The sequence below is a fragment of the Melospiza georgiana genome, chromosome 21 (genome assembly GCF_028018845.1).
Source record: "Melospiza georgiana isolate bMelGeo1 chromosome 21, bMelGeo1.pri, whole genome shotgun sequence".
Classification (NCBI taxonomy): Eukaryota; Metazoa; Chordata; class Aves; order Passeriformes; family Passerellidae; genus Melospiza; species Melospiza georgiana.
In genome coordinates, this window is record NC_080450.1 from 6,676,461 (window position 1) to 6,689,437 (window position 12,977).

Sequence of the window (12,977 nt, forward strand, 5' to 3'; positions counted from 1 at the left end):
TAATGAGAAGTTGAGTGTTGCATTTTCATCATTATCCTGAATTCTACTAAGGTTTAAATTTTTCCTTTCTTATTTTAAACTTATTTATTCAATTAAAAATCTTATTTCAGGTATTTCAAAGTGTTTCAGCCACTTTTAAAGTGGTCCAATCAGACATCATGCTTTGTTCTCACCAGGAAATTTCATCGCATACTTCCTTAGCTGAGAAAATAACTTTTTTCTCTGAAACAGAATGCAATTATCCTTTATAACTGTTGCTTTAGGGATAAAATAGATATTATCTCAAATGTTCTGGCCAAGCAATAAGAACTTACTACATCTTCCTTCCTACTCTCACTTAATCTTTTAAAAACTTATTACACCTTCCTTCCTACTCCCACTTAATCTTTGATTATTCTTTTAATTCTTGTGTCTTCTTTGCAAGATCATACTTCAAGTTAAATTTCTTCAATCCTTCAAGCCACCTTGAAACATAATTTAGAAGACATTTAATGCTAAACTGAGATCTACTTTCAACTTTTGTTCATGAAATTGATGTGCAAACCAACATTCCCGGGGCAGCATAGCCAGCAACCTCATAGTCAATTGGTCATTGTCTATATTCTGTTTCCAAAACTACCCTGAACTTTCTAAACTGGTCAGGCAGACACTTATCTCCTATGAAGTAAGGAGTCCTGATAACTTTGTCCAATCTGGCCTCACTCAAAATGTGGATTTTCATCCTTTGTGGATATCAGCAAACATCAGAGAAATCCAAATCTCTTAAAATCCACATTGATCGTCCAGTGTTTCATGCTAATGTGCCCCAAACTGATCTATTAACAAGAGCCTGGGTTACTCTTATCTCCTGGCATGGGTTGTACTGGCAGGGACACCTTCCACTAGACCAGGTTAGTCCAAGACTCATCCAACCTGGCCTTGAACACTTGCAGGGATGGGACAGTCACAGTTTCTCTGGGCAGCCTGTGCCAAGGCCTCAGCACACACAGAGGTGCTTCCTAATATCCCATCTAAACCTACTCTCTTTCAGTGGCAAGCCATTGCCCTGTGTCCTGTCCCTCCATCCCTTGTCCTCAGTCCCTCTCTAGCTCTCCTGGAGCTCCTTCAGGCCCTGGCAGGGGCTCTTAGGTCTCCATGGAGCCTTCCCTTCTCCAGGTGAGCCCCCCCAGCTCTCCCAGCCTGGCTCCAGCCTTTGGGGCAACTCCATGGCCTCCCCTGGGCTCTCTCCAGCAGCTCCAGCTCCTCCCTGTGCTGGGGCAGCTCTGCAGGTGGGGTCTGACCTGAGCACAGGGGCACAATTCCCCTCCCCTCCCTGCTGCCCACCCTGGGGGCTCAGCCCAGCACAGAGGGGATTTCTGGGCTCCAGTACCCATGGCCATGTTGGGCTTCTTGTCAACCAATATTCCCAAATGCTTCTCCTCAGGGCTGCTGTGGGTCCATTCCTCACCCAGCCTGTAGATGTGCCTGGGCAGGCAGTCAATGCCTTCACATGTGTGTACATATACATACAAATACAAATATACGTATTTATACATGCCCAGTGACCCAGCTCTGCACCTGGCTGCTGGCAGGACGGCAGGGGAAAGGTGAGGCTGGTGTGGGCCCTCAGAAGGCAGGAGGGAGGAGCAGCCTTGCTGTGACAGAAGTTCATTCCTCCACACTGCATTTACTGCCAGACAGCTCCAGCAAAGCACAGTGTTGATGTCCCAGACACAGAATATATTTCACAAGAAGCAGAGGGGTCCTTAGCAGCAGGCAAGGCCCTCCTGGTGCCCTGGTAATCCCTGCTGAGGGATGTTTCATAACCTGCTAGCAGGCTCTGTGCAGAAGGACAGAAGGGTTTAGGGGACATTACTGAGTAGGGCTGTGAGGTTCATCAAGGACAAAGAGCATCCCAGGAGGTATGGCCCTAATGCAATAAATACATAAATAGAGCTGCTGCACTGAGCTTCCCCTGGGAAGGTCCTGGGATTTGCTTTAGATCAAGCCACTTTGGACACACAGACACCATCCCCAGGGAGACTTACATTTCTGCAGCAGGATTATCAGCCTGTCCTTGTCCAGGATCACTTCTCAAAATTATCTTAAATAACATCACAGACACAGACTTAGCTATACCTTCTCACATGCCTCACAGATATTCATTAAGAGAGTACCATCTGCTGCTCCCACCTATACACATATTTTTTGATTTCCCAATAGGTTTGTGGAATGCTACTTCCCTTTACAAATGCTCTCGTGCTCAATATGTTTATTTATCACTGTGTCCTCAAATTCCAATCATTATTAGCTTCTACTTTTTCCTAGTATTGGCGCTAGGTCTAGCGGGCCACCATTCCCTGAAACACTTTTCAAAAATCGGAATTTTACTAGACAACTTCCAGATCTCCAGAAGCAAGGCAGCTTTAGCAAGAGCTCACACACTACAGCCAACAGCCCAGATGTTGCATTTCCTTGCTTTTAGGGAAACTTTGGGTAAGTACCCTGCACACTTGGCCACCTGTAAATGACTATTTTTGTTTTCTATTTTGCAACTGGCAGGATGGACAATCCTCATCATTTAATTAGCTGAAAAATTCTAGTATGGAACTCAAGCCATTTTTATCTGAACACAGATTTTTTCTGCTGCTACTAGATAAAAATCCCAAATATGCAGTATAATTTGCTTTTGTGCAAGGAGACAGTACAGATATGAAATCAGCTGTAAGTGGGAACAAACAATATGCTTTATTTCAATTGCTTCTGCCTCTGCTTCTGTTTTTGCTACCGGAATGGCTTGGATTAAAAAAATATAAAAAATGGTTTGTTGGCTTCAGAATGGCAAGGTAAAAATTATAGCCTGGTAACTATTTTTTTTTCAGTTTGGTTGCCTCCAAAAGGGCATAAGGAAGAAGAAGATCTATTATTTAAGGTGAAATTGCCCTGCAATCTACAGGATAATAAATAGTTCTTGTTAGTAACTTGCACAGAATATGGATTGCTGCCAACTTTGCAACTACTGAAACAACCTGAAGATGTGATCATGCCACTGCTTTATGCTGGGGGAGGAAAAAGAGAGAAATTTAGGATTGACATCCCCTTTCCCCTAAAATATACAGTATAAATCATTGGCTATTCTGCAGTGTTCAGTAGTTAGCTGAAAGATATCTTCAGTGCCCATGTTCCAGTGTTATAAAAGAAGCTTTTCTAGGCTGGGGGTAAGTGACAGCTGTGAAAAAAAAAAAGCTTGCAAATATATTTTTAGAAAGGAATCCCTCAAAGATTGTCATTAATTTAATTTGGCCTTGGTGCAGTGTCAAACTCATGTTCAGTGGTGCAGAAATCAGCATGAAATATACACTTTTGACAAGTTTGGGTTATCTTCCTGTTCCCTTTACACAAATTAATCTTTGTACTTTCATTAGAAAAGAGTATCACTTAAAGACAGGCTCAAAAAATCAAAGTACATATTTTCAAACTTCAATACATTTGTTTCTATTAAATGCAGGAAGGTGTATAGCTCTCTGATTATATACAGTTTTTCTGGCAACACTGATCATTTGAGCCTAAAAGTCATCAGGTCTAACCTGAGAAGAGCTGTGGAGGAATTCTTGCTCTTTGTCCATTTGGACTGAAGACCAAAAAGCTTTCAATAAAACAGGACACCACCAAAATAAAATGTGGGGTTACCATGGCAGTAAATCTCAGTGACTCATGTTATGCACCTTGGGAATGGTGTCTCTTCTCCTCCTTTTCTCCAAAACCAGTCCCCTACAACTTTGCAAACACATAATTCAAATCACAGGGAACAGGCTTTATCCCATGAATGAGCATGAATAATGCTCATCATAGAGTGTTTTTGTGGTTTTCAGAGACCTGCATGAACAGTGAAGGATAAAATCCAAACTTACAGAATTTTTAATGAAGATCAATGATCTTAAAGGCCGGGCAACTTTACATCCGATGTAATGGAAGGCTCCTACACAAAAAAAAATTACATTTTCAGAAGCTTTTTGAATTGATGGGGGACACAAGAAGATAGTTGGCCCTCTCCCCCTTTCAGTCTACCTGGTGTGCTGCAGCAAAAGCAACAGAATAACCTGTTAAGAGGGAGTGATAAAAGGTCTGAAAGGTGATGGTATCAGGAGCAAATACACATGTGCCTGAAGGCCCGGGGAAAGGGGGTTGGGTATGAAATGTGAGAAGAGCTGTACTAGTTTAGACCAAAATGTCCATCTGTCCCCAAAGTATCAGATAGTTGCAGATACAGCAGCTGATCTGTCAGGGGTTTGGACACCTCGTACGGAAGCCTTGCTTGCCTGGCCACTTGTACTGGGAAAATGATCTAAATTATCCCTTCATGAGCATCCACTGGAAAAGCTGCTGGGTAACTGTCACAGGATCAAAGATTTTAGTGCTGGAACAGGTGTGATGTGTAGCCTAAGTCCTGTCAGAAAACAAACTCTGCCATCCACAAAAAACAAAGAATTCCTGAGACAGCCAAATGAACAAATCTGTCAGATTGTGCTTGGCATGCTACCCAACCTTCCAGCTCCCAAGACAGGCTGACATTTATGGAGCACACAGTTTGAAAAAGCCAGAATTACGAGAGCTCCTGAAGATGTTTGTGATCGACCAACTTTAGCAAATAGGAGAATATATATAATTCCAGGAATAACAATTTACAGAAACCATGCAGATGAATCTGCTGGTACAACACATGTTTAGAGACTGACACAATAAATGTGTGGTCCTTCCCTCGCCAGACAAATTGCTGTAATGTGGGAGACCCAAACCAGGTCTTGAGATTGTTAAAATGTAAAAAGTGCCTGCAATTCTGCTGTTGCAACCAAATTTAAAAGCTAATTTCAATGTTTGATACACAGCACTTGGCCGAAGAAAAATACAATAATAATATTATCTCCACATCTGCGTGGTGTCATTGCCATTTCAGAAAGCATCTGTGCTCACACTTCAGGTCAGACTGGCAAAGACTGGTTTAAAACAAAAAAAGTAATAAAAACACTGAAAGACATTCTAGAAAGGACTCAAAAAATCAAGGGAAAAGGCCTAAGTACAATTCCTCTCAACACTGCAGGAATCCATTTTCTCTTGCAGAATCCAATACAGATGCCTTTTGTTCCCAGTGTAACTAAATCATGGACACCCTGAAGATAACCCAAAGCAAACAGCCAGCAGAGCTGTGTAAATGCACCAAAGATGTTCCCCAGACTGAGCAATGTGAAACAATGACAACAATCCATTTGACAATCCATCTCTTCCCACAGAGGAAGCTGGGTCATTCCACAAAGAGGTGGTTAGATTTCGTGGCCACTGAAGTTTAAGTAATTTTCTGATGAAAGTTCCTTCTGCCTTAAAATAAAGAAAAACGAGGTAATGATGACAAATCTACTTTGCCGCCGCATCTCCTGTACAAAATCATCTTGTGGTAAGAGTGTTTTCCTAAGATGTGAGAGACCCTCAAGACTGTTACTTTTTACACTTTCAAATGCCTTCACCAAGCAGTGTGGCTGAGGAGGTTTGGTTCAAACCACCTCCTCTCTTACAATTTGTCAGGCAGGGTTTTGTCCCACCATGTTCTCAATTATTCCTCCCTTTCATACTGCCCCAAAAACCAGTCAAAACCAGTCCTTAAATAGCTAATCTGAAAGAAGCAGAAATCCCTTCTGCCTTCCTTTACAGAGCAGCTTACAGTCATTGTGGTTTGACATCCAGCCTGCTTCATGACAGCCCGTGCAGGACAGTGGGGTGGCACAAAAATCAGGCACCTTTCTGCAGGCTGGCCTTGAGCATGCCTTGCAAACCCACAGAAAAGTATAAAAAGTTTGCCTCAATAAATCCCTCTTTTTATCTAGCAGCATATGTAGACGAACAGGGAGGATAGAAGGGCATCCATTAATGTTATATCCTTAATGAAGGAATTGTGCACAATTAGAAAAACCCATCCTGCTGATTAAGGCAAACCCTTGCAGTGCAGAGCCAAGTGTTGCCTTATCTGGCTTTATCAGAGCTGTCTTTGGGTTCCTCCATCCTCCATCCTGGCACAGATCAATGTGAAAAGGACAGGTCAGTGCAGCTGACAACCTTAAACCAACCCTGTCCCTGAGTAATTAGCAGAGAGATCAGAGCTACAACACGTTTACAACTAAAGAGTAAATTATTATTGACCAAAAATAGAGCTCTGGAGTGCTGTGTGGGCAGGAGATAAGGTATAAAGAGCTGCAGCTGAAGGCAACTTTGTGATTTGCTACCTCAGCATCTCACGGTAAGTGCCATCCTCTTGCTTCATGCTCTGACCATCACCATCTCCACAGATCCCAAAAAAGGTGGAATATGGGTTTTCTTCTCATTCCCCACCTCTAACATTCCAGGTCATGCTTTACATGCAGAGTCAAGGTGATACCACTCAAACCACTCCAAAGTGGTGCACAAGCAGAAGCAGGAGAATCACAGCATGCCAGTCCTTGGAAGGGCCTTCTACCAACGTTGCTACCTCCAAGTCCTGTGGAAGGCACAGGAGGACTAACTCTGCGGGCAGTTGAAATTGAATGGGATTAAATATTTAAAGCAGTTAATTTTTTCCTGGACATCAGATTTGTTTCAAGCAGCTCACAGAAATGTGGGGAGGAACACAAGACTCTGTGGAATTTTGCTCTAGGTCAGGAGTTTTAAGGCACTGTGTGCAGTTCAGCTGTCTGGAGAGGCTGCACAGGGTGTAGGAATGTTTGATACGGCATAAGCTCAGGACAATGGACTGGTTTTGATGGACAATGGACTGGTTTTGATGTAACTCTCTCTCTGTCCTTTCTTTAACCATTCCACACAGGTTCTGAAAACAGATTTCCTCGTGGGATCTCTGAAGGTAGGGGATTAACAAATAACACAAATACCTTTGCTGACTGATCCTGAGCAATAGGTAAAGCTCACCCAAACAATGGAAACGGGAGATGCAAAAGACAGTAGAACTAGGATCACTGGAAAGGATGTATGGTATTTTAGTCAACGTGAGCAATAGTCACAGTTCTTGGCAGGAATACTCCATGTATTGGGAAAGAAAACTTACAGATGCTCAAACTTAGTCAAGAGGGCATGGTAGACAGAGACAGGAATGGCTTTTTGTGGTGTAATCTTGAATTCTGGGATTTATAGATTGTTAAAATTCATCCCCTGCCATCTGCACAGCTGCTGGAAGCCTGAGGTTGTGTTCAGAGAGGAGGCTCAAAGTAACACTCAAGGGGTAGTTTTCTCTGGGATGAAGTTCTAGAAAATAATTTACTGACTTTGGTTTATCACACAGGTAATGAAATCCAGATTAAGTTCAGAATGATTTTGTCTCCTGCCTGATAGACAGATCTGTTCATGTCCAACGAGTAACCTTTACAGAGGTTTCTGGGGAGGGTTAGAGACTGGGAGCATGCAGCAGAGCACAGGAGGAACCTTCTACGCATCTGCCTTCTATCCTAAAACCAAAAAGTGCTCACTGAAATTGGAGCTTAAAGGGATGGACGCACAGGTTATTCTCCTAGGGGATGCTGCCTTCTCTGCTCAAGAATGTGTAAAGATCTAAATTTTACACTATTTCCTATCAAAGACATTCACTAGTTTAACAGATTGTGTCCTTTGAGGAATTTTCTGATTTGCCTTGTATGATGGCATTTTCTGATTTCACTTTTTCACAGACACTGTGAAGTACCTTCTCTCTTTCTTTCCTACTGCTTCTCTTGAGCCTCACAGACACAAGTTCACATAGGCACAAACTCTGGGCTCTGTATACACAGAATACTACTTTCAAAGTAAGCTAAAGGTTCTGGATTTTGTGCTTTTGAAATTCCTGGCTGTTAAAAGCTTTTGCATGAGTCAGTCCCTCAAAGGTGCAGATCCTGCAGGGTGCAGATCCCGTAGCAGACAGCTTTTGCTGAGAGAGATCTGCACTTCTACAACAACATGTCCAGAAGTAGCATTACAAATGTGTTGAAGAATTTTACTTGGTATTTCAAAAAATGCAAAATAAAACTGAGCATAAATCAGTTTTCTGAAATATTTCTACTAGACAAATCCTTAAAAATGTCTGGTACGTATGAATTCTCTTTTAGTGATTCATAACTAATATAATATGTTCAAACTATAATATGTTCAAGCTATAATTGGGATTCTTTGAAATGTTATGTCACATACTTCTTTACCTAAATACTATGTTATTTAGTTAACACTGTTCTTAATTATTATCTGTAATATACAAGATATTCCTTTATAGGCCAATTTTGCAGCATAACAGGAAAAGAGGTTTTATATTTGGTTCATCCAATAATCATGTTTGGCTTAAGATAGGTGATGACTGACATTCCCAATTTGTTCCAGTGCTTGGTATGGACAGAAACTAGTTGAACTTCCCATGCTTGGTATTAAAACATCAAAACCAGAGGGTGCTAACATACCTCCACCTGCAAATCACATGTGAGAGCCACTCTATGTGACTCACAGAGCTTACTTCTGTCTAAATTTTCGGCATAATCTCAGTGGCTTTGTGTATGTGGCTTTGAGAAGGATGTGGCTGTGCAGCTCTGTGAGTAGAAGGTGAAGATAGAGCAGGACCAGCTTTTGAAGACTTCTAGCTTGATATTTTCTCTGCCCTCACTTGGTCACATAGGCCTATTTAAGGATGATGTCTTCAAAGACAATCTGGCTACAAGAGGAATTTTCTTTATTAGCACTTTTTCAGTGGATAAAAAAATTGAGGCAGAAGTTAAGTGCCTGATTAGTCCTCCTCTTCCTATTAGTCATTGAGCATGACCACTGTCCAGATAAATGTAAATTACAAATGCACAAACTTTCTGCAACTTTTCTGCATTCCTCCAGAGCAGCTGCAGCCATGAGCTCAGATGCAGAGATGGCCATCTTTGGAGAAGCTGCTCCCTACCTAAGGAAGCCAGAGAAGGAGAGAATTGAAGCCCAGAATCGCCCATTTGATGCTAAGACAGCCTGTTTTGTAGTAGATGACAAGCAAATGTATGTGAAGGGCACCATACAGAGCAAAGAAGGTGACAAAGTCACCGTTAAAAAATATGATGACACAGTAAGTGATACCATTGTTACTCCTATGCGATCACCCAGTACAGACAGTTCCCCATTTTAGATTTCTGCTGTTGTTCCCTTCTCTTTTTCTTGCTAGACTGTGACTGTAAAGGATGATGAAGTCTTTCCCATGAACCCTCCCAAATTTGACAAAATCGAGGACATGGCCATGATGACCCACCTGCACGAACCCGCTGTGCTGTACAACCTCAAAGAGCGTTACGCAGCCTGGATGATCTACGTAAGTGGCAGCAGCAGCTTCCTCTGGGCAGCCTCAGGAGCTGCTGGGCCAGGCTCAGGGCAAGGCAACGTGCTGTCTCCCTTCCTTGCAGACCTACTCGGGTCTCTTCTGCGTCACTGTCAACCCCTACAAGTGGCTGCCGGTGTACAACCCCGAGGTGGTCACTGGCTACCGCGGCAAGAAGCGCCAGGAGGCCCCTCCACACATCTTCTCCATCTCTGACAACGCCTATCAATTCATGCTGACTGGTGAGTTACTTGGCAAGAGTGGAAAACCATGATATAAATAGGGCTGGCTATTTGGTCAAGGGATTTTCGGTTCTTCTCAGTGGTCCCATAGTCCTACAGCACAACGCAAGATCACACCGTGAAAATCTTGATGGTTTCAAATCATCAGATAATAAAGGAAAAGCTGTAGCTGGCTCTATGGCTTTGTGCCTCCTCTCTTCATAAGGAATTTAAAAGAGGAACACAGCAAATAATCTGATTATAATTAAACAGTATTTAAGCCACGATCTATACGTAAAAGAAAAGAAATAGTAAGTGGGAAGCCTTGTAAAGAATCACTGCTTGAAGTTAAATTTTGGGCTACTTCATCCCTGTCTGTACCCAAAAAAAAAGTCCAGATCCAAACTAATGTGTATTACTGAATCACTTACCTTAGTTTGTATGAAGGTGATAAATACTGGTATAACAGTTCTTTCCCTTGAAGTCAGTTGTGTCTGGGGAACCAACATCCTCCACATCTCATTTGAGCAGCTCTTTCTGTGATTTTGTTTTCAGATCGCCACAACCAGTCAATCCTTATCACGTGAGTATGTTCTGGTACGACTGACAAAGCTGACAGAAAAGTGATGATGTTTCCTGTTTCCCGTAATAATTAATAGTTTTGTTCCAACAGCGGAGAATCCGGTGCAGGGAAGACTGTGAACACCAAGCGTGTCATCCAGTACTTTGCAACAATTGCAGTCACTGGTGAGAAGAAGAAAGATGCACAGCCTGGCAAAATGCAGGTATGACATCAGCTCCCCCTTCTAGTATTTGGCAACACTGAGGAGGAAGTACCAATGTGCATTTTGGGGCTGCAGGAATATCTAAAGGCAGGAAGTGCTGTGCAGCTGAGATCACAGTCAGGATGCACAACCCAAGCACACCTATGCTCATTTATCCCTCAAATCTGCTGAATTCTTATAAAACCATTTCGTCCATGTAGGAAAGCCTCTATTTACACAGGGGAGTCTTTACCAGGGAAGGGGAGATAATGTTAGACAGCAGCTTTCTCTGTGCTGGTTGTCCATCTACATGTCTATCCTTCAGTGTCCTCGGAGATCCACAGCACCTGAGTGCTGAAGGTGAAAAGAGAGCAGCTGTAGGTACACAGGAATTGGGGCTGGGCTGTGTGTGGCACAGTTTGGGGTCACTGGCAGTGTGTGGCACAGTTTGGGGTCACTGGGATGGGGCTGTGTGTGGCACAGTTTGGGGTCACTGGCAGTGTGTGGCACAGTTTGGGGTCACTGGCAGTGGGGCTGTGGCCCAGCCTCATCCCCAGTGGGTGCAGCTGTGAGCAGCAGGTGAGCAGCACTGACAGCAATGAGCCAGGGAGTGCCCAGGGGTGCTGAGCAACCACCACAGGGAGCAGAGGGCACACAGGGGCAGTGCATGAACACAAGGCTAAAGAACAGGAAGGGCAGATACTTGAAGCCTTCTGAAACGATTTGATGTCACTCTGTATGGACAAATGCTTCTGAAATTGAATGGTGACACTCTGTGTATCGTGGCCATCTCAACTACCACACCTGCTGTGACAAGAAGTCAGTTCCCGTTGGCACATGGCTGTGCCATTCCTGGCCCTTGGCTCATTCCTGTTGGCAGGGAAGTGCAGGAGGTCTGCACTCCAGAGTGGCTGTGCTGAAGTTAAGCATCGTTTCAGTTGCATCAGGCACTAGCTTCCACTGGCTGGTTTTTCTGTCTGTGGTCAACAGAATAGCCCAGAGGGACAGCATGGGAAAAGGGCTGGCTTTGGGACAGCTGGAACCACCACTTCCCTGACAGTCAGAAAGTCACCTCAGAAAGGATCCTTGCAGGAAAAAAAGTGCATGCCTCGATGTCCCTTTGCTGAGCAGCACAGCTGTTGCAATCTGAGCCCACTGCTGCATTTGCAAGGCACAAACTTCATTCCCCATCACAGAACAAGCAACAAACACCCTTGTGGCACAAGTGTGTGCCAACACAGCCTGTGAGATGCTCATCAAAGCGTGGGACATGTGTCAGCATGTTATTTGAGTCCCCAAGGGCATAGTGGAGCTTAAGGAGATTCCAAGGCTGAATATTCTTTCACTCAGAGGCAGGTGTCTGTGATTGATGGGTTGTTGTGGCCAAGGCAAGTTCATCACAGGCACTCTTTCCATCAGCACCATGTTAGAATCTCCTGGGCTCAGCTTTCATCAGCTGCTCACTATGCCAGACTGATCTCAGAAAAGCTTCAAGACAGCTGAGACATGTACAGGCCATGTGTGATAGAAGGAAAATCACCTGGCTCTCAGACTGGCAGTAATCTGTTCTGCCCTCTTCTGAGTATTCACAGAATATTTTTTAGCATTCCAATCTCTGTGACAATAGTCACAGAGACTATTACAAGAACATTAAATAAAACAGGTTATGGTTCTGTGTAGCCCAGCTTTCAGTGGCAGATACAAGCTGAAACCAGATGCCAGGCAATGGTACAGGAGTAAGGGACGTGTGTAACAGCATTTCCTCAAAACATGGTCTCAGCCTCCAGCACTTTGTCACCCAGCCTGTAAACAGGACTCCAGAATGAACTTATGGAAAGAATTGCCATGTTCTTCCACACTGTTATCCATGTACAGTGCTCCTGTTTTAGTTCCCTGGTTACAGCTGTGCATTCAAAAGAGGCTCGGTGCCAGTGTAGTCAGCTGCACTGACATGTCCCTCTCCTCTCCTCTCCTCTCCTCTCCTCTCCTCTCCTCTCCTCTCCTCTCCTCTCCTCTCCTCTCCTCTCCTCTCCTCTCCTCTCCTCTCCTCTCCTCTCCTCTCCTCTCCTCTCCTCTCCTCTCCTCTCCTCTCCTCTCCTCTCCTCTCCTCTCCTCTCCTCTCCTCTCCTCTCCTCTCCTCTCCTCTCCTCTCCTCTCCTCTCCTCTCCTCTCCTCTCCTCTCCTCTCCTCTCCTCTCCTCTCCTCTCCTCTCCTCTCTAGAAGACATTATTCTATGGATAAGATATTTTGTTTTAAAAAAGATACAGAGCTTCCTATGCTACTGTGCTGCTTTAATTTTAGAGGTCTGTCTTCACGGCGGATTAACAAAATCTAGTTTAAACCTGCTGTGCCATCTGCAGACAGTGCTGGGAACGGCAGTGCCTCTCCCCGGTGCTCAGGGCTGCACAGAGATGCAATTACTGCATGCACAGAGATGCAGTAACTGAAAAGGTGCTGCTCACCTTTCATCTGGCATAAAAAAAATTATCTTTTTTTCCTTCTTATTCTTGGTTTTCCATCTCTTTTTGAAATTATCCCTGGCAACACTTTCATGCCCAGGTTATGTAGGATCAGTCATGACTTTGTTAGAGTCAAACTAGTGACTCTACTTCCTGGACTGTATTGCACCAAAAAGGAGAGAATAATGTCACAGATGCTTTCTTCCTTCCATAA

The 12,977-nt window shown here is 43.8% G+C and overlaps 1 protein-coding gene across 1 annotated transcript in view; it reads left to right on the top strand.

Moving 5' to 3' along the window:
• The first annotated feature begins 8,869 nt into the window (after positions 1 to 8,869).
• The window catches only part of LOC131092207 (myosin-13), a 28,438-nt gene continuing 24,330 nt past the window's right edge, over positions 8,870 to 12,977 (top strand). The window contains exons 1-5 of the mRNA XM_058038807.1: positions 8,870 to 9,073; positions 9,170 to 9,313; positions 9,405 to 9,561; positions 10,096 to 10,123; positions 10,214 to 10,325. Coding sequence (XP_057894790.1) covers positions 8,870 to 9,073; positions 9,170 to 9,313; positions 9,405 to 9,561; positions 10,096 to 10,123; positions 10,214 to 10,325 — 645 coding nt within the window. The remainder of the gene's footprint in view (positions 9,074 to 9,169; positions 9,314 to 9,404; positions 9,562 to 10,095; positions 10,124 to 10,213; positions 10,326 to 12,977) is intronic.